This window comes from Bos taurus, chromosome 11, assembly GCF_002263795.3.
Source record: "Bos taurus isolate L1 Dominette 01449 registration number 42190680 breed Hereford chromosome 11, ARS-UCD2.0, whole genome shotgun sequence".
Classification (NCBI taxonomy): Eukaryota; Metazoa; Chordata; class Mammalia; order Artiodactyla; family Bovidae; genus Bos; species Bos taurus.
This window is the reverse complement of record NC_037338.1, coordinates 45,710,428-45,734,502: the sequence shown is the minus strand read 5'-3', so window position 1 is coordinate 45,734,502 and position 24,075 is coordinate 45,710,428. Positions and strand designations below refer to the sequence as shown.

The window sequence follows — 24,075 nt, the reverse complement described above, 5'->3', positions numbered from 1 at the left end:
CTGGACGACAGACACCTGAATACTGTGAACCAGTTATAAATATCTCACCAGGGGTGACCACCGACACAGGAGACCGTGACACCCACTGAAGCTCCCAATCAGAGGGTTACTTCACAGAGAAACCTTCACAGAGAAGGGTGTGGCTCCCACTCTGTCCATATCCCGATGCGGGCCCCATATGGCCGTTCCAATGCTGCTCACCTTCAGGGACCAGGTGCCCCTAGGTGCTGCCAGGTGCCAGGTGCTGGGAGAGGGACAGAGCAAACACACACACCCTGGAGTCCAGGACTAGCGATTCTGTGAGTCTGGGCGGGGGGCGAGGTGAGGGGCGACCCCAGGCATGTTCTCGCTGCATCCTCAGGTACACAGCAGGGATAACATGTTCAATGGATAGCTCTCAGGGTCCAAAATAACATCCCCCCACAAGAAATTCCCACTGTTAACAAAGGGGTGTTGAAAGTATAAAAGCACAGCCCTTGTTCAAACAGAAGAAACTATGATAGTATAAGATCAGCAATAAATAACTAAAAAGTGGCAAGTAAGCATGAAATGGGAGGATTTTAAAATAGAACTGAACTATATTCACTATTTGGGCTTCCCTGGTGGCGCAGATCTGGTAAAGAATCCACCTGCAGTGCGGGAGACCTGGGTTTGAGCCCTGAGTCAGGAAGATCCCCTGGAGGAGGGCACGGCAACCCACTCCAGTATATTCTTCCCTGGAATATTCAATGGACAGAGAAGCCTACAGCCTACGGTGTTGCAAAGAGTCAGACACGACTGAGTGACTGAGCACGCAGCATATATTTTTCACTATTCACTAAAAAAAAAAGTATATATATATTTGTTTATACTTTTGGACCATGTGACCTTACTTTTGAGTATTATCCTCAGGAAATAAGTATACATATAAGAAAACTACCTTCACAAATGACGGCTTTATTATAATGTAAAAAATGGCATAAATCAAAGTATCTTACAATTAGAGTACTATCATATAAAGTATGATATCAGTTCATCTCAGTTCAGTCACTCAGTCATGTACGACTCTTTGTGACCTCATGACTGCAGCACGCCAGGCTTCCCTGTCTACCACCAACTCCCGGAGTTTAGTCAAACTCATGTCCATTGACTCATGCCATCCAACCATCTCATCCTCTGTAGTCCCCTTTTCCTCCTGCCTTCAATCTTTCCCAGCATCAGGATCTTTTCAAATAAGTCAGTTCTTCACAGCAGGTGGCCAAAGGATTGGAGCTTCAGCTTCAACATCAGTCCTTCCAATGAATATTCAGGACTGATATCCTTTATGACAGACTGGTTGGATCTCCCTGCAGTCCAAAGGACTCTCAAGAGTCTTCTCCAGCACCAGAGTTCAAAAGCATCAATTCTTAGGCACACAGCTTTCTTTATAGTCCAACTCTCACATTCATACATGACTACTGGAAAAACCACACTTTTGACTAGACAGACCTTTGCTGGCACAGTAATGTCTCTGCTTTTTAATATGCTGTCTAGGTTGGTCATAGCTTTTCTTCCAAGGAGCGTTTTTTAATTTCATGGCTGCAGTCACCATCTGCAGTGATTTTGGAGCCTAGAAAAATAAAGTCTGTCACTGTTTTCATTGTTCCCCCATCTATTTTCCATGAAGTGATGGGACCAGATGCCATGATCTTCATTTTCTGGATGTTGAGCTTTAAGCCAACTTTTTCACTCTCCTCTTTCACTTTCATCAAGAGGCTCTTTAGTTCTTCTTCGCTTTCTGCCATAAGGGTGGGATCTGCGTATCTGAGGTTATTGATATTTCTCCCAGCAATCTTGATTCCAGCTTGTGCTTCATCCAGCCCAGCATTTCTCATGATGTACTCTGCACATGAGTTAAATAAGCAGGGTGACAATATACAGCCTTGACGTACTCCTTTCCCAATTTGGAAGTAGTCTGCTATTCCACATCCAGTTCTAACTGTTGATTTTTGACCTTTACACAGATTTCTCAGGAGGCAGGTCAGGTGGTCTGGTATTTCCATCTCTTTCAGAATTTTCCAAGTGTGTTGTGATCCACACAGTCAAAGGCTTTGGCATAGTCAATAAAGCATAAGTAGATGTTTTTCTGGAACTCTCTTGCTTTTTTGATGATCCAAGGGATGTTGGCAATTTGATCTCTGGTTCCTCTGCCTTTTCTAAATCCAGCTTGAACATCTGGAAGTTCACGGTTCACATACTGTCGAAGCCTGGCTTGGAGGATTTTGAGCATTACTTTACTAGCTTGTGAGATGAGTGCAATTGTGCAGTAGTTTGAACATCCTTTGGCATTGCCTTTCTTTGGGACTGGAATGAAAACTGACCTTTTCCAGTCCTGTGGCCACTGCTAAGTTTTCCAAAGTTGCTGGCATATTGAGTGCAGCATTTTCACAGCATCATCTTTTAGGATTTGAAAGAGCTCAACTGGAATTCCATCACCTCCACTAGCTTTGTTCAGAGTGATGCTTCCTAAGGCCCACTTGACTTTGCACTCCAGGATGTCTGGCTCTAGGTGAGTGATCACACCGTTGTGGTTATCTGGGTCATAAAGATCTTTTTTGTATAGTTCTTCTGTGTATTTTTGCCACCTCTTCTTAATATCTTCTGCTTCTGTTAGGTCCATACCATTTCTGTCCTTTATTGTGCCCATCTTTGCAGGAAATGTTCCCTTGGTATTTCAGAATGAAATGAAGAGTACAGAATGAAGCAGGGCAAAGGCTAACAGAGTTTTGCCAAGAGAACACACTGGTCATAGTAAACACCCTCTTCCAACAACACAAGACAAGACTCTACACATGGACATGACCAGATGGTCAATACCAAAATCAGATGGAGAAGCTCTATGCTGCTGCTACATCGCTTCAGTCGTGTCCGACTCTGTGTGACCCCATTGACGGCAGCCCACCAGGCTTCCCGTCCCTGGGATTCTCCAGGAAGAACACTGGAGTGGCTTGCCATTTCCTTCTCCAATGCATGAAAGTGAAAAGTGAAAGTGAAGTCGCTCAGTCACGTCCGACTCTATCGACCCCATGGACTGCAGCCTACCAGGCTCCTCCGTCCATGGGATTTTCCAGGCAAGAGTACTGGAGTGGGGTGCCATTGCCTTCTCCGGGAGAAGCTCTATACTGTCTGCAAAAACAAGACCAGGAGCTGACTGTGGCTCAGATCATGAACTCCTTACTGCAAAATGCAGACTGAAATTGAAGAAAGTAGGGAAAATCACTAGACCATTTAGGTATGACCTAAATCAAATCCCTTATGATTATAAAGTGGAAATGACTAATAGATTCAAGGGATTAGATCTGATAGACAGAGTGCCTGAACAACTATGGACAGAGGTTCATGACATTGTACAGGAGGCAGTGATTACGACCATCGCCAAGAAAAAGAAACGCAAAAAGGCAAAATGGTTGTCTGAGGAGACCTTACAAATAGCTGAGAATATGATATAGCCATTCATTTAATGAAATCATAAAGTCATTAAGTATGACTACAACTATTATCAAAAAGATAAGAGATAACAAGTGTTGGCCAGGATGTAGAGAAAAGGGAACCCTAGTTCACTCACCATGAATGGGAATACAAAGTGGTGTACTATGGAAAATAGTATGGAGGTTCCTCAAAAAATTAAATATAGGACTACCATACAACCCAGGAAATCCAATTCTGGGCATTTATCCAAAGGCAATGAAAACACTAATTCAAAAGGATACATGCACCTCTGTGCTCTTAGCAGCACTATACAATAGCCAGGACATGGAAGCAACCCAAATGTTCAAGAAATAAGGGTGGATAAAGAAGATGTGGTGAATATATGCAATGGAATAGGTTTCAGCTGTCACAAGAAGGAAATCCTGACAACTGCAGTAACATGGATGGATCTTCAGGACACTGCGCTAAGTGAAGTCAGTCAGGGAAAGACAAATGCACGATCTCACTTAGGTGTGTGCATACTAAGTCGCACAGTCGTGTGCAAGTCTTTGGAGCCCCATGGACTGCGGCCTGCCAGGCTCCTCTGTTCCTGGGATTCTCCAGGCAATCATACTGCAGAGGGTTGCCATGCCCTCCTCCAGGGGGTCTCACTTACATGTAGAATCTAAAGACAAACAACAAAAACCCAAGCTCACAGATACAGAGAACAGACTACCGGTTGCCAGAGGTAGAGGTGGGTGAAGTGGGTGAAATAGGTTAATGCAGTTAAAATAAATCCTAGGAACTTACCCACACACTACTGTATACCCAACAGAAAACTACTAAGGACTCAGTGCACAGCACACGGAAGTCTACTCAATACTTTGTAGCGACCTGTATGGGAAAAGAAGGTCAGGGCAGACCTGCTCGCAGAACCTCTGGAAGTGGACCTTCCAGTCCTGTTGTCTGAGTCCCAGCCATCATCCCAGATAACACCAAAAAGAGAACAGACTCTTCAAACTCCCACCCCCACAGAGCTGTGAGCATGGTGAACCACTGCCGCTCCATCCCACCAGGTCCTGAGGTGGTCACTTACGCAGCACAACCACCAGAACCAGAGCACGGACAGGAACCTGGCCTTTAATTCCCTGTCGACCCTGGATCTGGGCTACACTCCTCCCAGTGCCCAGCACCCACGTCGCAGGCCCCAGGTGCCCATCTGGGCAGAACACCTGGCTCCAGACTGAAGTTCTGGGGGACCCTGCACCCCAACCACACAGGCTGCCTGCCTTGTGATCAAAGCATTAAACATGCCCAGGACAGTGGTGCCCTGCTCACCCCATGAACCCCGACAACCCCGGCCCCAGAGAAGCAGACACCTGCCCACCCTGAATAAACTCCACAGTGGCACAAAGCATCGTTAGTGTCACAAGAGAAGCATCAGAAGAGCTGTTTAAACAGATCAGAAGGTTCAAGTCGAAGATACTCTTCTAAAATTCTCCAACTACAAAATGAGGTTATCAGAGGAGGGAACCTCCCCCTCAGCTCCCCTGAAAGAATCAGGTGCTCAGGCTCAGACAGCATCACACACAGAAGAGCGGGGAGCCTTTCTGCTCCCCGACCTGGAGAGAGCTGGCCCCAAACCGCACACCTGTGCCTAGCTGGCCAGGCCTGCGTTCACCCGTGTGGTTACACAGGAGGAAGCTGCCCAGGTGAGAAGGTGACCTGGGGAGCCCAGCAGGCTACCTACCAGCTGACATCCTTCACAGGCCGCATGTGGGGCGCTGTTTGTGGGGCCCTGAGAGAACCCCGCACTATCCCCGCCCCCAGGCTGGCCTCCAGGATGAGCCCCAGAACAGGCTCCGCAGTTCTCTGCTCTGTAGCCCCAGCAGTCCCCACTGGCAGGTCCGAGCTCTGGCGATAAAACACCTTTGAGTGACTCACAGACTTTCCTAAGAAAATCACACTAACATTCCCTTGGGAAAATTTTTTTTGCCCGAAGATGTTCCCCTTTTTTAAACAAAATGGTTAAGAATGCAAGAAACCGTGGGCTTTGTAGATGACATCTGTTCCTCTAAAAAGTCTTCACGTGTAAAATGTCACCAAGTGAGATGGGAAACCCAGAAGGGAAATCTCCTAGAAGCCATCTCTGCTGTCACATGAGACACACGTTTAAAATGCCAAGTGGGTATAGCTGCTCAGAGGAGCTGGGGAACACAAGGAAGAACTTTCTGGGCTCTGGCATTACTGCAATTCCCATAGCTTGCAGTGAGAGAGCTCAAAGGATGGTCCCTTGAGGTCTGCTGAGGAGCTGAGGGGTTCTGTCCACCCAAGTAGGGGAGTGCCTCACTTGCAAAGTACAGGGTGACCAATGAAATCCCCCAACTGGCCAGTTAGCAAACCCCAAACCCAACGGTTATTTGAGGAATCCCGCTGGACACCTGGACGTTTCTTAAGAACCATGAGGGAAAACCGGAAAACTGTGCTAAGGTCTGTTTCCACTCCCAGGATACAGCTGACTCCCAGAGTGTGGGTTTTCCACACTACCGACCAGCCCTCCAGCCCTTTGGACACTAACGACCTGCCCTGAGTGCAGACCCCACAGGTGAGGGGCCCAGGCCCACAGGACACCTCACTTCAGATGCCTGCCTCCAGGCCCAGGGTCACCTGTGCTTCTGACTTACCGGTCAGCTCTAAGTCAGGGCACCCACTACCACCTTCTTGGGTTTGATCATTTGCTAGATGACTCAGAGAAACAGCTTCCTTACAACGACCAGTTCATCATGAAGGCTACAGCTCAGGAACAGAAGGTCTCGGGGGGCGAACCCAAGCCTCACCTACTGGGAAGCCATCAGATGTCATTGTTGAGGAGTTTCTTTTATTTTCCACAAAGCTCCACCTCCAGCTCCAACCCCTTCCTGGAGGTGGGTGGGTAAGGCTGACAGTGACCTGCCTCCATCCCAGGCCAACCTAGGGCCCACCCTGAGTCACCCCCTGGGCAAAAATTCAGAGTGATCAAAGGGGGCTTCTTAGGAACAATAGAAGATGCCCCTATGGTTTGGGAAACCCTGAGGTTCTGGGAGATCTGTGCCACAAAGGGACGGAGACCACAGACATTTTTCCTCTGTTCCACCCAAGGCGTGAGAAAACAGTTGCAATTCACTTCACAGAGGCCAGCTGACATCCCCACTAGATGAAGAGTTCTTAAAAACGAGGCGAAAGGCGACCCAAAGTTCAACAGAAAAGTGGGTAAAAACGGAACAGTTTTCAGAAGAAGAGGTTGTTAACAGTCCTTTAACGCTTGCAAAGATGCTCAACATCACTCCTGAAGAAAGAGGCCCCTTGAAGCAGGAGGGACCATTTCTTTTTTTTTTTTAGGAGGGACCATTTCTGCCTGGTATGCCATCCACAAGCTCTGATGGTATGTGTGTGGGGGGGTGGGCACAGCTGCTCTGGGACATGGCTAGGGGACAGCAGGCACAAGCTTGCTCACTGCGGTGGTTATTTCTAAGAGCAGGGCATCTGAAATAAGCAAAGTGTCCTGCACAGGAGGTGGTCGTGGACAGTTCAGGGCACGTACGTGCGAGTGACAGACAGAGCAAGGGTGCGCTCCATTTACTGATGCCAGAGCTTTCCAGGAAACACAATGCAGGAAAAAAAGAGAACAAAATGGTCCAGGTGGGTTGATACCTTCCGGGAATGATGAATAGCATGTGCTTCTACACACGCAGATGAATGCCTGCATTTGCAAAGAGAAACCTAAGATGCATGAAACGGACTAGTAACAATGGGAAAGAGGGTGGGGCCAGCAATTGCAGCAAGACACATCTGCACATAACTTTTCATTCAGTTTGACTTTTGAACCATGTAAATGGCTTATACATTTTAACAATTGGAAAGAAAAAAGCAAATCCTAAAATAAACCGAACGGAACACAAACCAAAAAAAGGAACATGACTTGTATCAGGCACAGAAAAACACATTTCATGGAGCTTTTTCGACACAGTAACAGCACACCCCGAGCAAGACAGAGTCTAAGGACAAAAGGAATGACAGAGGAATTCTGAATTTTCTTGGTACTGGTAATGATGCAGTAATTCTGAAACTGTTTTGCCTGGTGGTACGCATCAAATGAGTTTGGACTGATGTCAGAAACAATTTTTACTGTGGGAAGAAGGAACTAGCAAGATGAGGAGGAGGAGGAAGAACCTCGTCATGACTTAAATTGGGGGTAGCAGCATAAACTCATGGTGGGAAAAAATCTGTACCTGGCTCCGTCCACTAAGGGCACCTCAGCCAGTGCTGAGACCCCAAGTTCTGCTCCACACTCTCCACTGGAAGGAAGCAGAATGCCTTGGAAGAGTGGCTGCTCCATCCACTAAGGGCACTTGAGTCAGCGCTGAGACTCTGAGTTTGAGTCCACACTCTCCACTGGAAGGAAGCAGGGCACCTTGGAGGAGTGGCTGATTGCAGGTCTGGGCACGGAAAACACAGGAGGAGCACAGAGCATCTGCAGATCAAGGGAGTGCTCAAAGACTGGGAGAACCTCTGAGTCCTCCGTGATTAAAAAAAAAAAAAGACGGGTGTAAATTGATGATGTCCTCAAAACATGTCCACAACCTAATTCCTAGAACCTGGGGATTTGATTTGGAAAAAGGGTCTTAGCAGGTGTAATTACGGAGAAGGCAATGCACCCCACTCCAGTACTCTTGCCTGGAAAATCCTATGGAGGAGCCTGGAAGGCTGCAGTCCATGGGGTCGCTGAGGGTTGGACATGACTGACCGACTTCACTTTCACTTTTCACTTTCATGCATTGGAGAAGGAAATGGCAACCCACTCCAGTGTTCTTGTCTGGAGAATCCTAGGGACGGGAGAGCCTAGTGGGCTGCCATCTATGGGGTCTCACAGAGTCAGACACGACTGAAGTGACTTAGCGGCAGCAGCAGGTGTAATTAAGCATCTTGAGACCAAAAGATAACCCTAAATTATCCTGTTGGGCCCTCCATCCCCTGATCAGTGTCCTTATAAGGGACAGGGGAGACAAGACAGGGAGAAGGGGAGGAGCCCTGGGACCAGCACAGAAGAGTGGAGCACCTGCAGCCTGTGGAGGGTGCGGAAGGAGCCTGCCTGGTACACCTGGACATGGGGCACCTGCCAGCTGCAGCCCTGCCCAGTCCCATCTCCGCAGAGGGTAGGATGGAGGATCTGCAGCAGGCAAGCCCCTGTCAGCTGGGGAGATGACTAGGGTACCACTCAGCCCCACAGCTCTCCCTTGGGGCCCCTGAGATGTCCAGGCAAGCTGGCACTGCCCCTAGGGTATGCTGAGTGATCCACCAACAAGGGAGGCAGCTGAGGGTCTGGGGCAGTGGGCGGCCCTCCACTCATCTAGGATCCGCTTAAATGGAGCAGATGGCCCAGGGTCCCTCCCAGGAAAAAGGAACGCCCCAAAGGGAAGAGACCCTCCATGGGAAGAAAAGGGAGCAAAGGACCACCAGGCAGAAGACTCTGAAAGAAAGACCACATGCTTTAGTTTTTTAAATTAAGAGAAAAAAAAAAAAAAGTCTCATGAGCAAAAAATAACAGCAAAAACAAATGTTTTACATCACTGAAAGAGTTTGGTTATAAAGATGACAAAGTTCCCAAAAAGTTGAGCAAAAGTCTAAAATGATAGACGTGAAGAAACAAAATGGATGACACCTGGCAACCCCACACCTGTGGGAGAATGTTCCAGGGAGGGGGGTCGCCAAAGGGCAGTTCACAAGTTTTCAGAACTGCAAAGCAAGGACCTTGGTGGCCAGGGCTTGGAGGTGCCTGGCACATGTCACCAGCATCCGTGGACTGGCAGGTGCCCCTGGTTCCCTGCCACCCCCCACCCCGGCCCCAGCACTGAGGCCTCACTCTGGGAGGAGCTCTGCATGTGAGCACCGCGGTCCTGAAGGAGGCCAGTGATCCACCACAGGGATACCGTCCACAAGGACACACTCTGGGCACACGGGCCAAGAGAGGCCACCGGAGTGAGGAGGGACCAAGCCCAAGCCGAGGTGTGTGGTGGGAGGATGGCACCAGGGCAGAAGCAGCACCTAGGATCTCCCAGGAGAAATCAAGTCGCATAGAGAGAGGGGTGCCGGCTGGAGCCTGGACCCAGGAGGGACGGAGACTTGCCTGAGAGGCTTTGAGGGGCCTTTTCTAGAATTCTGCACCACTCGCCCATCACTTAAATGTGAAGACGGAGAAGGCACGGCCAACACCTGCCAATCCTCCTCCCTGACATCAGGTGAGGTAAGTCAGGGAACAGGTGATCTCCAGGCCAACAGAGCCGGGCAGCTGAGGCCAGGGGCCTCTCCTTGGGGAAATCTTGGGGGAGATGACACAGGTGACAAGCGCTGGAGTCCAATGAGTTAACAGAGCAGAGTCATCAGCTCCAGGAAGAATAAAAGGTGATGGACATACAACCTGGCTCATGTTGATTACATTTAGTCGTACTGTGAACATCATGCTGTACTCAGTCCCTCAGTCGTGCCCGACTCTTTGTGAACCCATGGATGTAGCCTGCCAGGCTCCTCCGTCCACAGGATTCTCCAGGCAAGAGTACTGTCATTTCCTCCTCCAACATTTAGTCATATGTATAAACATGAAATGCTGACCTCCTCAAAATCACACTAAGTCTATGTGGGGGTGAGCACGGGTGGGGGGAAAGTAAAGAGAATAGTCACCTTCTAAAGGGGAAAGTCACGAGGTATACAACAGTATCTACAAACGAAAAACTAGGAAGCATAGGATGCTATGGCACAAACACCAAGATCATCAGTTCAGAGAAGAGAAGCGCCTGCCCCTGGGCAGGGAAGAGATGCCTGGGGACACCAAGAAACCAGGCAAAGGCAATCTGACTTTCTAAACTGTACTCATGTCAAAAACACTACAGGTAATTCCAGCTGAGTCTCTGCCTAGGGATTCCTAGGAGCAGGTTGGTGTGACTCTCAGACAATCAGGCCTCTGAGCTCCTCCGACCAGTGACCAGCACTGACCTGAGGGCTACAAGGACTGGAACCCCATAGGAGAAAACATGTGTAGGCAAAGAACCCAGGGCAGCACAAGCTGGCCGTGCTCAGGCCCTGGGCCCTGGACCAAAGAGTTACACGCCAGGAGGGAGGAGGATAGGCCCTCATGAGCTCAAGAAACAGAGGAAGATGGGAGAGAGCCTGAGAGGACCAGGGAGAGACTTTCCAGAAGGGGCTGTGTGTCATTTGGCAGCCAGGACAGTTTTCTCAAACAAGGAGACAAGATTATTACATTAACAAGGAGAGCCAAGGCTAGAAATCACCGCTCTCGGACAGTCAGGAGTCGCCATCTTGCTTTTCCTGTAAAGCGTCTTGGAGTTACCATCCATGCCCATTAGTGACACTGCCTGCACACCTATCTTAAACCTCACAGCTAAATTCACCCAAAGAGTGAGCTGGCACAAGGCCCGCCTGCTGCAGCCCGTCAGCCAGATCACCGCTTCATGTTTACGCTCCAACCCCCGCGCCCCCCCCCCCCGCCCCCACCATTCTCTGCATTCCTAGAACACGCCCTGCTCGGGATGCCACAGGGCGTCCCACTCTTTGCGACCCCATGGACTGTAGCCCGCCAGGCTCCTCTGTCCATGGGATTCTCCAGGCAAGAATACTGGTGTGGGTTGCCATGGCCTCCTCCAGGGAATCTTCCTGACCCAGGGATGGAAGCCAAGTCTCCAGCACTGGCAGGTGGGTTCTTTACCACTAGCGCGACCTCGGAAGCCCATTAACTCCCACACATGCCTCACTTCTCAGCTCAAGCCTCACTTCCTCGAGAAAACATGCTGGTTGCCCCTGTCAGGAGCCCTCATGCATTCCTTCCCTTCCTTCCTACCAGTTTGTAGTTTCACCCTCATTTAGGTGAGAACCTAATTTGTGGCCAACTCACAATCTAAGCCAGTGGTTCTCAAGTGGGGGGTCCCCAGAACACACCAACAGTATGTGAGGTGAAACTATTAGCTGGGCCACAGCCCAGACCTACTGAATCAGAAGCTTGAGATGGGAGGCAGCAGCCTGTGTTTGGAAAGCCCTCCAGGTGATTCCGATGCACACAGCAGGTTGAGAACCACTGCCCAGGTGTTCTGCAAGCCTTGGGGATCCCTGGGACCTAGCACAGGGACAAAGACAAGGGCTTGGCAGACAAAAGTAAGGACGCAGGAGGATTTCCTTATCTGCAGAATGGTGAATGACATTCCACGACCTCTGACCTGCAGAAGCCTCAAAATCTACATGGAGCCTGCGGGCAGACCTGGGTTCCAGTCCCAGGTCCCCAGCCCTTCTGGGCTCAAAATTTTGGTCTTTGTAGCTTCTCACCTGTGTGATCATCATTTGCCTAATTTCTCTTGGTCTTAACAGACTCACCTCTAGAATGGGAATAATGATGGGAACTATTTCCTAGGACTGCTGAGATACTTAAATGAGACAAGGAAACAGACTCACCACACATGGGGAAACTGGAAGCAAGTTTGAACATTGTTACTATAGTCCTAACAGGAATTACACAACTTGAAGCAGTCTTCCCCCTGGGGGTCTCCGCTTCCTAACTCAAGACTGGCATACACTTCAGAAGCCATCTTCCTCCTCCGCATACTTGCATCTAACAGCCCCCAGCTGGGCTGCAGACAGGCCAGGTCTCAGTGACTGCGCATCTGCCTAGAGCTCAACTGAAGCCATGTCTGGAGGTCCCCCTCAACTAGGAAGTCAGACCTCAGTAACTTAACCGGTGAGCAGGTGTTTCGTCTCAGCGTGGATCGGCCTCGTGGCTAGGATTCAAACGAGCTCACACTTGGTCCAATTTTGGTACTTGGGGAAATATTAATAGCATCAAGGAAAACACATTCCCATCCAATAGGTTTCTTTTTTTTTAAAGGGACGGCTTCTGCCTCTAAGACACAGGGTGTACCACCTGCCAACAAAGTGTCCCCTCCTGCCCTCTGTCCCGCAGCCTCCGGGAATGATGACAGGGGAACCACACAAAATGGAGCGGCGCCGAGACACCCCCACCCCCCGCGGTGCGCCTCGGCTCTGGGTCGACCCGCACCCTCAAAACACAGGCGCGGGGAACCCCTGGGGCGTGCGGAGACCTGGGCTCCGGGACCCCCCCACTGGACGCCAGTAGCCCTGGAGCGGACAACTCGGCGCGGGGACCCCCCCTTGGCGCCAGGACACCCCCCCGCCAAGAGACCCCCCCGGGCGTACAGACACTTGGGCGCCAGGACCCCGGGGCATCAGACCCGTGGGCTCCAGGACCCCTGGGCTCGGCCGCGGGCCGGCGGGGTCGGGCGACACACTGGGCTCCCAGAAGCCAAACGCTCAGTAATTTTCCTGGGAGCAGACAGCCGCGATGGGGGCTGTGCCAGCAGACAGTCCTCACAGCCCCGCGTCCCGCCCGGCGGCGCCGCACGCTCGGGAGCCGTGGACCGCAGCCCGGTGTGCGGCGGGGCCGAGGGCCGAGGGTCCGCTGTTCGGCTGGCGGCCGCGCGCGGAGCGGGAGGGAGAAGGCCGCGGGCGGGAATGAATGGCCGAAGCACTCACAGGCCACGTAGGCGAGCAGCGCGATGCCCAGCAGCAGCTTCATCCTCCTGCGGCTGACGGCGGACACTAGGCGAAGCAGCGGCTGGCTCAGCATCCCGGGCCGCGCGCTGCGGCCGCCCGACTCCGAGCGCGGCGGCGGGGGCGGCCCGGAGGCCCCGCCCCGCCCCACGCGCGCTTCCTGCCGGCGGGGTCCGCGCGCATGCTCCGCGTTCGCCCCGCCCTACTCCGCAGGCGCAGTGAGGTGGCCCCAGCTGGCGGCGCGTGCGCATGCGCAAGCGAAAGCGTGGACGCCGCGGTGGGCGGTGCGCCTCAGACCTGGGTACCAGAGCGCCAGGCGGTTGCCGGGCTGATTTGTGCTATATTTGGGCAGGTGTTTGGAGTTCTTTACCAGCTCACTCTGAAAGTTACCTGTTTTCCCGGCTTGTTTAGCTGAAACAGCGGCAACGATCAGTGCCCTACATATCACTGATGTCCAGACTCCGTGCGTTTTACCCTCTGATCAGCTAGGACGTCTTTCTTTTAAAAATAAGGCGTTTATTATTATTTTAAAAAGTAGTGCTAGTGTTGTACAGTGAGGACAGACTAGGAAGGAAAGGGTGGACCGCGCTGTCTGCCTACAGAAAAACGGATGCCTCGTTACAGGAGAGTGAGTGCACTAGCCATAGCTATGCGCCGAGAGCACACGGTTGCACGCGCTGTCCCGGCTCAATTCTTCCATAAGCGGGTATTGCATGTCTGCTCCCGGCGAGGAGCTGTGCCCAAGGAAGCACAGATGCCGAAGGAGTCCTGGACCCGCGGGGAGCTGGGCCCCTGGCGGGGGAAGACAGGTGCGCTCGGACCTTAGCCAAACCTGGACTGGAGCGACCCGGAGGGAGACCCAAAGTGCGGGGGCTGCAGGCTGACCTTATAGACCTTTCAGAGCGGCCCGCAGCGCTTCTAACCTCTGTGAACGCCGGGCTGTTTTGCTAAACAGTCGAATGCCCTTCTTCAACTTTGTTATAAACCTCCGAGAAAAATAACCATCACAATTAGCAATAAATCAAAGCAGTAATTGGTTACATCTTTCTAGCTACTCAGCACAAATGCCATGACTCTGTGATTGTAAGACAACCTTCCCCGTTCCAGGCCTCCCCATTAACCTTGAGAAATGTGGAACAAGAGGAAAATCGTTAAGCCCTTTCCCAGAGGAGGATTCTCACATCTGAAGCGGCCTCCTGTCAGGACGCCCACTCCTTAACACGCTCGCAACCCATTCCAGTATCCAAGAAGGCTGCCAGGTGACACTTTCTTTGGAGCCAGACAGAGACCCCCCCTGGGTGGGCTTCCAGGTAAGCACACCAGCCAAGGACAAATTTCTCTTTGTCTGGGAGTCTTTTTTCCTTGTTGACTCCATAATAATGAATCCACCTGCCAAGTAGAAAACCCCAATTCCGTCCCTGAGTGGGGAAGATCCCCTGGAGAAGGAAATGGCAACCCACTCCAGTGTTCTTGCCTGGGAAATCCCATGGACTGAGGAGCCTGGCAGGCTCCAGTCCATGGGGTCAAAAGAGTACAATGCAACTTAGTGCCTAAACAACAACAACAGCAACTTTATTTCCTCATCGTTAACATTTTAAGTTTGGGTTAAACCTCTAATTTTTGAAAAGATGTATCTAGAACATGTAGTGCCCTGAGCTCCTCTGATCCTATGATTTCATGATTTTTATTTTACTTTTTTTATTTACCATGATCACTTTATTCTTCTAATTTTTTATTTTATATTGGAGTATAGTTGACTTACGATGCTGTTTTAGTTTCAGGTGTACAGCCAAGATTTAGCTATACATAGACATGTATCTAGGGCTTCCTGGTGGCTCAGTGGTGAAGAATCCACTTGCAATGCAGGAGACATGGGTTCAATCCCTGAGTCAGGAGGATCTCCTGGAGGAGGAAATGGCAACCCACTCCAGTATTCTTGTCTGGAAAAGCCCATAGACAGAGAAGCCTGGCAGGGTACAGTCCATGAGGTCGTAAAGAGTCAGACACAACTAAGTAACTAAACCACCACCAGACATATATCCATTCTTTTTCAGATTCTTTTCCCATTTAGATTATTAAGAATATTGAGTAGAGTTCCCTGTCCTAAGCAGTAGGAATTCCATGATTTTTAGATAAAAGATGAGCAGCAGATATATGAGAAAAGATTAACATTTGCCCTAAGGCAAGATTAGATAGAAGCTGTAGGTGGATTCCAAGCTTTTTGGGTGTAGGTGGTATTTCACTGATATATATTTATCTGTTCAAGCAGGCCAGAAATTGTGAAACACATGCTACCTATGCACAAAAGTCCCTAAATCCAGCTTTCTTACCTAAGCCTCCTTTCTACCACCAGACACTGCTGCCAAGGTCTCCTGCCCCAAGGGATGAAGTGTATGGGAACACCATCAACAACTACATGTAGATGAGCCACCGCTGTCCTTATGACCCCTCAGGAGGTTGTGGGTGGCCCTGACCCTGATTTTCAGCTCAACCAAAGCCAGAATTTGGGAGTAAGCAGCAGTAAGTGCTTGCCCAGCAGATATGAGAAGGCTCCAGGGAAGGAGGTGCCACCTCGGACTCTTCAGGGAAACTGTGGGCTTGGGCAGGTCACTTCCCTGAGCTTCTCTTCCCTCTTCTGGCTGCCCACGCCCTCTGCCCCAGTGAGTTCTGTGCTCAGGTCCCCTTCCTGCCTCAACCTTGCTATCAGCTACTCCTTTTTTTCAGTGGATACATCAACAAGAATATTTTGACGGTGACTATTTAGTTACAAGGCAGTGTTCTTAACGCTTGGGATGATTAAAAAATGAATCATAATAGGACTCCTGTCCTAGAGTGTTAAGGGCCTAAGAAGAGGGGACTTCCCTGGTGGCTCAGTGGTAAAGGTGAGGGGCATGCATTTGATTCCTTTTGCAGGAAGATTAAACATGCCTCAGAGCAACTCAGCCCATGCACCACAACTCCTGAGCCTATGTACCTAGAGCTGGTGATGCTCAAAATGAGAAGCCTGCACACTGGAACTAGAGAGTAACCCTTGCTCACTGCAACCAGAGAAAGCCTGTACAAAGCAAGGAAGATTCAGTGCAGCAAAAAAAAAAAACAAAAAAACACTAAGAAGAGTAGGGCTTCCCTGCTGGCTCAGATGGTAAAGAATCTGCCTGTAATGCAGGAGACCCAGGTTTGATCCCTAAGTCGGGAAGAAACCCTGGAGAAGGGAATGGCTACCCACTCTAGTATTCTTGCCTGGGAAATCCATGGACAGAGGAACCTGGCAGGCTATAGCTCATGGGATCGCAAAGTCGGACATGACTGAGCAACCAACACTTTTCAAGAAGAGTAGAAAACCTCCGTCTATTCTGTGTCCACCAGGAGCCAGGCAGGGACTGTGATGTGAGATGCTCACACGTGTCACCTCACCCGAGTTCTGTAACAGCCCCAAGACACAGGGTTGCTGATGGGACTGTGCTTAATAGACAGAAAACAGGCTCTGAAAGTTGTCAGTGTCCACACAGCTGGGGTGGGAGGGGGGCAGGGGGATGCTTTTGGGGAGGAGAGCGAAGGCATGCAGAATCCATCATACTTCATGGTAGAAAGTGGTGAGGACCAGGACAATGCAGATGAATGGCCAAGGCATTCACAAGAAAGAGACATCACTCCCTGGGAGTGTGGTTTGCCCAGTTAATTGGCTGAACAGCTTCCCGGCTCCAAAAGCTGAGTGTTCACAACTCTTCTGTGGTGTGCTCATTCCCATGTGAATGAGCAATTGCTACAGATCAGGGCTTTTCCTGTTTTTTGACCAGCGCACCTCCCCTTCCAGGTGAGAACAGCAAGAGGGAGGCTGTGCAGAGCCAGGGCTACATGGGCTGAATTTGAAATCACATGTAAGGTTTTTGCTCACACACATCAGGCAGGGGCGTTGGGGAGGGAAAGGACTCTATAGGACATAGTGGAACCTGTTTGGCCGGAGGAACAGGAAAAAAAGGTGCAGATAATGTTGGATAAGAAAGCCTCTAGCAATGTATCTGAGAGTGCAGAAGCCAGGCCTCCAACCCTTGTGCACTTCACCTGCTTTTTCTTCCTGCTACTTTTCTTATTAAGCCAATGCTTCCCTGATGGCTCAATGAGTGGTGAAGAACCCGCCTGCCAATGCAGGAGATGTGGGTTCCATCCCTGGGTTGGGAAGATCCCCTAGAGTAGGAAATGGAAACCCACTCCAGTCGGTTTTCCACTTACCTGGGAAATTCCATGGACAAAGGAGCCTGGTAGGCTACAGTCCATGGGGTCACAGAGTCAGACACAACTGAGCGAGTAACACTTTTTTTTTTCTTTTTATATCCAAAAGATTGGTTGTTGCAAACAGATACAAAGGTTAAGGTAAAAGGATACAAAGGTTAAGGTAAAAGAAACAGATGTGAAAGGGAGTCAGATGTGTTCTTCCTGTTACAATGTGACAGCTTTTCCCCTCTGCACCTCCCTTCTCCATCTGGCTTATGTGCCCCAGAGCATCTGAGCAGAGGGTTTTGCCGACAATCAGCCAAGATCAGGTTGAGAAGTAGATAATGCTGCTGGGACTAGTCATTTTTAAAGTGCTTAATTGTAAACTTCTGTAGAACGTGAAGGATCTGCTGAAGGAACTACTGAGCTCTTGTTGCTGAGGGGAGGGAAGAAAGACACTGCCTTTGGGGTCTCCTTAAGGTTCTCCCTCTGCGTCCTTTGGGAAACATAAACTGTGATTTGTATATCTGACTGGTAATATCGTCTCTCCACTAGAGCAAGGTTTCTGATGAGCAAGTAATAAATTCTGGTTGTTAATGTGCGTGCCAGCTGTAGTGTGAATGCCCAGTGAATACTTACCAACCAATGGACTTGGGGGAAGTGCCAGATACAGGCAAATTACATTTTTTACTTGTTATTTTCTGAAGTTTGCATTGGCTATTAAAGAAGATGATTTCTCTGGGGTGTGTTAAGTAATTAACTTCCCATCAGCGAAGATAAAAAGCAGTCATCAAACATACATCACAATTCACAAAGTCCGCTTTTGACGATAATTTGTGCCGTTGAGAGGCAGATACCTTGCCTTTTCAACAGGCACCTTATCTACTGTGAATCTGTTCACTATTAGAAGTCCAATTAATTTTTAAGCACTCTAACTACATGGTTATATAGTGATACCAGATGATTTTGAGTGAAAATTCAGAAGCCTTGCAAAAAAAGGGTGAGGTTTAAAAACCCATCTTTGTTTTTTTCTTTCCCAGAAGAGGTGAAACCTGTTTGAAATGGAAAGGAGATCTCCTAACTGTTTGGAAAAGATGATCCATTCCCAACTGCTTAATTAGTATCTAAATCGCAAATTAGTATCCTATATCACCCTTTACGGGGGAGGACAGCCTTGTAAAATATGCTTGGTCAAGTGGGTTTGCGTAATATCCAACTCTCTTCATTCCTTTGGCGGAATACCAATGATGTTCTGAGTGGGCTGCTGAAAATGTACCACAGGACGTCACTTTGGCTCACCTAGACGTAAGTTTGCTCTCTAAATTATAAACAAGTTTTCAAACAGAAATGCAGTTGGGAAGTTTACTAGTGCAATACTTTCAATACTTCCCTCAGGAGTAGGTAAAAAGGACACTGTGGTTTTCTTTAATGATCCTCTCAGCATTTTAAAACAAGACAGAGCACTTTGATGAGCCATCAGAGATCACACATCCGTAAGCAGACTGCTTAAAGTGGAATATGAATGGTCCCCACTTGCCCATGATTGTGCAGGAACTGGCATCAGAATGGCTTTCCTGTTGTGTCCTACTTAACCCATCCTGGTCACCCTGGGGTGATGCAGGGAAAGCAGCCTCCTATCCAGGAAAACCTGCACTCACTGGGCAGGCCCACCTGGAAAAAGCACAAAACCTCAACACAAGGAAATGTATCCTGTAAACTAAGCATCTGAGAACTGGAGGGGGTCATCCTCAAGTAGGGATTAACCTGGAAGGACCAATCCTATAAGGTTTCTTTAGGAGATGAATTTTGAGTTGGAATTTTTAAAAAAATTACAGGACACAGTCTGACTGAAAGAACAAGGGGAGGAAAGAAGAGCCACTTTAACTTTTTTGTTTGGTTCAGTTCAGTTCAGTTCAGTCACTCAGTCGTGTCCAACTCTTTGCGACCCCATGAATTGCAGCACACCAGGCCTCCCTGTCCATCACCAACTCCCAGAGTTCACTCAAACTCTTGTCCATCGAGTCAGTGATGCCATCCAGCCATCTCATCCTCTGTCGTCCTCTTCTCCTTCTGCCCCCAATCCCTCCCAGCATCAGAGTCTTTTTGTTTGGTTGGTTCGTTATTTTGGCTGAGCGGTGCTGCTTTCAGGATCCCAGTTCCCCAACCAGCGTTTGAACCTGGACACTCAGCGGTGAAAGCGTGGAGTCCTAACCACTGGACCACTAGGAAGTTCCATGGGGACTTTAGGGATACAATGCATGCTATGTATGCACGCACATTAAGTCGATTCAGTTGTGTCTCTTTGCGACCCCATGTAGCCCCCCAGGCTCCTCTGTCCATGGGATTCTCCAGGCAAGAATACTGGAGTGGGTTGCCCTCCTTCAGAGGATCTTCCTGACCCAGGGATCGAACCCATGCCTCTTTCATCTCCAGCATTGACAAGAGGGTTCTATACCACTAGCCCAATACAAAGCTACACAGAGCTGGAATGCAGGCTGGCTTTTGTTTGCCTAGGACCTCTGTTAAAGAAAATTTGCAGATAATGTTAGACCTTTAAACCAAATCCTTTGAAACAATTCTGCTTGGGAGTCATCCATCAACTTCCAGGAGGACCCCTTTACTTGTTCTGTCAGCTTCTTTCTCAGTTCTCCTGTGCGGATGTTTGTATCTTGAGGCACGCAGAGGTACCTTGTCTCCTAGTTTTGTTGTAAATGTTTTCTGTGGGTTTCTCATTTTGATGTCTAGTTGTTCTGTGTCTGAGCACCACTGATCTTCCCCCACCCTCCCTTCACTTAAGGGGTCAGCTCACCACTGCACCCATACTCCATTTAAGGGAGTAGGTAGGGTTAGGGTTAGTTGTTAACTTGTTACTTGTTTTTGCTCCCTCCTCGTGCTCCAGCACAAGTCCCAATAAAGCCTGAATTTCTCATCTGGCCTCAATTCTTATGGATTAAAGGGTCCAAGAACCCACATCGGTAATACTTGCTTTGTACTGAGAAATGTAAGTCCTCCTACTTTGTTCTTCTTTTAAAAGATTATTTTGACTATTCTGGATCAATTGCAATTTCATAAGAATTTTAGAATCAGTTTATCAATTTCTACAAAGAAGTTGGCCAAGATTCTGATTGTTGTTGTTCTGTTGCTCAGTCATCTCTGACTCTTTGTGACCCCATGGACTGCAGCAAGCCAGCCTTCCCTGTCCTTCACTTTCTCCTGGAGTTAGCTCTAACTGATGTCCATTGACCCACTCAGTACTCTTGCCTGGAAAATCCCATGGACGGAGGAGCCTGGTAGGCTGCAGTCCATGGGGTTGCTAAGAGTCGGACACGACTGAGCAACTTCACTTTCACTTTTCCATTTCATGCATTGGAGAAGGAAATGGCAACCCACTCCAGTGTTCTTGCCTGGAGAATCCCAGGGATGGGGGAGCCTAGTGGGCTGCCGTCTATGGGGTCGCACAGAGTCGGACACAACTGAAGTGACAGCAGCAGTAGCAGCCTCATGTCCATTGAGTCAGTGATGCCATCCAACCAATAGGAATTGATTTAATCTGTAAATCAGTCTGGGGAATATTGCCATCATAGCAGTAAATCTTTAGATCCATGATCATGTGATCCTTCCCCGGTTATGTAGATGAAATTATTTGTTTCATAGTTTTGAGGTTTAAGATTGTACTTCTTTTAAAAAATTTACTCCTATGTTTTCTTTCTGTTATTCTTTTTGATGTTATTGCAGATGAAAGTGTATTTTAAAATTTTATTTTTGGATTGTCCTGAAAGTTTTCAAAAGTACTTTTTGTTATTGAAAATTTCAAACATATGCAAAAGTTCATTGCCATCAGCTTCATTAATTATCAAGTCACAGCTGATCTGATTTCATTTTTATTCCACCCACTGTTTCCACCCTGAATTTTTGAACAAATTTCAGACACTAGCATTTCACTTATAAATATTTCAGAAATTATCTTCAAATATAAAGGTCTTAAATCACTACAATATTATTATTGCATGCATGCTAAGTCAGTTCAGTCATATCTGACTCTTTGTGATCCCATGGACTGTAGCCCACCAGGCTGCTCTGTCTATGGGATTCTCCAGGCAAGAATACTAGAGTGGGGTGCCATGCCCTCCTCCAAGAGATCCTCTCAATCCAGGGATTGAACCCGCATCTCTTTTGTCTCCTGCATTGACAGATGAGTTCTTTATCACTAGAACCACCAGGGAAGCCCCGTTATTATTATGCTTACCATATTAACATGAATCTCTTTATATCATCATAAATCTAAGTTATTTCTCTCTGCTCAAGGAAAAGTATTGTGTGATTAAATGTGTTGATAGAATGCTTTGCAGAATTTTCATCCACTTTTGAAGATTTCTTAGAATTAACCAACAACCAATCAACCAGCAGTGTTAACAGTGCTCATGCTTAGTTGCTCAGTCATGTCCAACTCTTTTGTGACTCCATGGACTGTGGCCCCCCAGACCCTTCTGTCCATGCAATTTTTCAGGCAAGAATACTGGAGTGGGTTGCCATTTCCTTCTCCAGAGGATCTTTCCAACCCAGGGACTGAACCAGTGTCTCCCACATTGCAGTCAGATTCTTTATTGCTGAGCCATCAGGTAGGGCCCCTATTAACAGTATAAAGAGTGAAAGAAAACAGTAATGTGATTGGTAACATCTATTTCAGCTTGAAACATTTTGTGACAAATTCCATCAGATTCACTGCCCAAAATATAAAAGAAAGCATGGCTGTTAATAAATTGGTCTAACCTTTTCAAACAAAACTCTCACATATTTATTGCTGAAGCAGCCTATAATTGTGGAAGCATAAAAGCAAAAAAAAAAATCAATAAGATCAATAAAAACTAATAAAATATGTCCATCTGTTCAAAGAGTAGCCACTTTTCCAGCTTGCTCTGGGAAGATCCTAGTGACCCAAGCCTTGTAAATGTGCCCCGCCAGTCATGAAATTCCTTATGGACCCAACGTGGCTGATTTCCTGATTTCATTACTGGCTTCTTTTCAAATCCATTGAGGATGGATTAAAGTTAGCGACTAGTCCTAATATGACAGAATGGAAATATCGGTTATCATGATGATTTAACTGAGGAACAGAGATGAGCTTAAGAAGGCGGCAAGTCTAGATTTTAATGTGACCTCATGCTCCCATTAAATTTCACTTCTGAGGAGAGGAAGGGGCTTCCCTGGTGATCAGCAATAAAGAATCCACCTGCAATGCAGGAGATGCAAGTGGCTCGGATTCAGTCCTTGGGTGGGGAAGATCCCCTGGAGGAGGGAATGGCAATGCACTCCAGTATTCTTGCCTGAAGAATCCCATGGACAGAGGAGCCTGGCAGCCTACAGTCATGGGGTCGCAAAGAGTTGGACACGACTGAAGCAACTGAGCATGCGAGGATGCCCAGGGTCATAATTAAGGATTCTAATAAGAGCAGCTGCTATCAAGTAAGACAGTTTGGGATGCCAATAATCCCAGGTCCATTAATGGAAAGCAGCAGACATCAAATGTCCACTGTCCTGCAGAGAAGGGGCAAGCGCGGCATTCCACCCTAACTTTAGGCACCAGGAGCCTTGTCCCCCCTGCGCTGCCCTCAGCCTGGCCGCTTCCCACACTGCTTCACCATGAAGATGGCTGTCTGGGTGCCACATCCAGGTAGGACGAGATCTGCTGAGAGGTGAGATGCTGTCCTGCCTGGCTCCTAGGATGACTGAGGGAAACCTTTTTGAGAGGAACCCACAACCTCCTTCAAGTCCCTCAAGGTTCCTTGGGCCGCCTGGAATGATTCCTGAAGAGAGAATACCTTAGCTCCGTCAAATTCACCCAAGTCTTAGAGCAAAGCTGGGCTCTGCCATGAGACTTCCCTGGTGGTCCACTGGTTCAAGCTCCTGACTTCCAATGTTCAATCCCTGGTTGGGGGACTGAGGCCCCACATGCTGCTCTTGTGGCCAATAAACAAATAATTTAAACAACAACAACAAGAACAAACTGGTCTCTGCTATCCTAGGACGGGGAAGTGGCATTACAGGCAGTAAATCTGCCTGCCTCCATGTTCTGGATTCAGAAGCAAGAGATAGAAGAGTGAGACATATGGTAACCTGAAGGTGAGCCCCTGTGCATCTTTCTTGGAGAGAAAATGGCAAATGAGGTGCATTGCTTTTCTCCATCATAAATCTCTACAAGAGGCACTTATCATCGCCTGTGAGCAGCTGTCAGTGGGCTTTTAATGACTCATTTGAATAGATGCCCATCACTTTGCTAGAATCTATTTCTGTTCAAATGAAAATAAAGAGAGGCTAATTAACAGGAACTGTGGTCATATTCTCAGTGGTTGTGTTAAAGGCAATGTCTCCCCAGTGGATGTGCCATGTGGGGGATTGGATGAACCCCAGGAATGATCCAGGTGGTGACAGCATTTGTAAGTAGGGGCCACACGTTCAGATTCTGACCTTATGAAGGTACTGGGTGAATCCGGACAGGTGCCTGGTGGGGCTGTGGGCGGCCACTGGCACTGTCATCCACCCACCTGAGGTCGGGATGCTGCCCTACCTGTGTGACTCTGGGTCACAGTCAGAGAATGAGGGTATGTGTGAGGTGTGGGAGGGGAAGACCCCACTCGAGGAGGGCTGCTGGTAGGACGGGACTGTTTGTGGGTCTCTCCCTGGGTGCTGACGTGGTGGGCACACAGCCCTGCAGAAGCTCCCGCCTGATGGAGGCAGTAGAATTCTGGTTCTCCCCCTGACACCTGCCCCTGACACTTTCACTGATGTTTCCACCTTCAGCTTCTCTGACCTTCACTGGCAGCCTCCTGACAT

General features: G+C 48.7%; 1 protein-coding gene and 1 long non-coding RNA gene across 3 annotated transcripts in view; one reads left to right on the top strand and one right to left on the bottom strand.

Annotated features, from left to right (window-relative positions):
• Nucleotides 1-13,165, bottom strand: part of UXS1 (UDP-glucuronate decarboxylase 1) — a 57,226-nt gene extending 44,061 nt beyond the window's left edge. Inside the window, exon 1 of one of the 2 annotated variants that reach the window (NM_001206064.1) lies at nt 13,015-13,165. In NM_001206064.1, coding sequence (NP_001192993.1) covers nt 13,015-13,108 — 94 coding nt within the window. In that variant the 5' untranslated portion in view covers nt 13,109-13,165. The remainder of the gene's footprint in view (nt 1-13,014) is intronic. The other variant, XM_005212786.5, reaches the window with a different exon arrangement.
• A 70-nt stretch (nt 13,166-13,235) lies between these two features.
• LOC132346578 (uncharacterized) overlaps nt 13,236-24,075 on the top strand; it is a 30,035-nt gene continuing 19,195 nt past the window's right edge. The window contains exon 1 of the long non-coding RNA XR_009496438.1: nt 13,236-14,342. This is a non-coding gene — a long non-coding RNA (uncharacterized lncRNA). The remainder of the gene's footprint in view (nt 14,343-24,075) is intronic.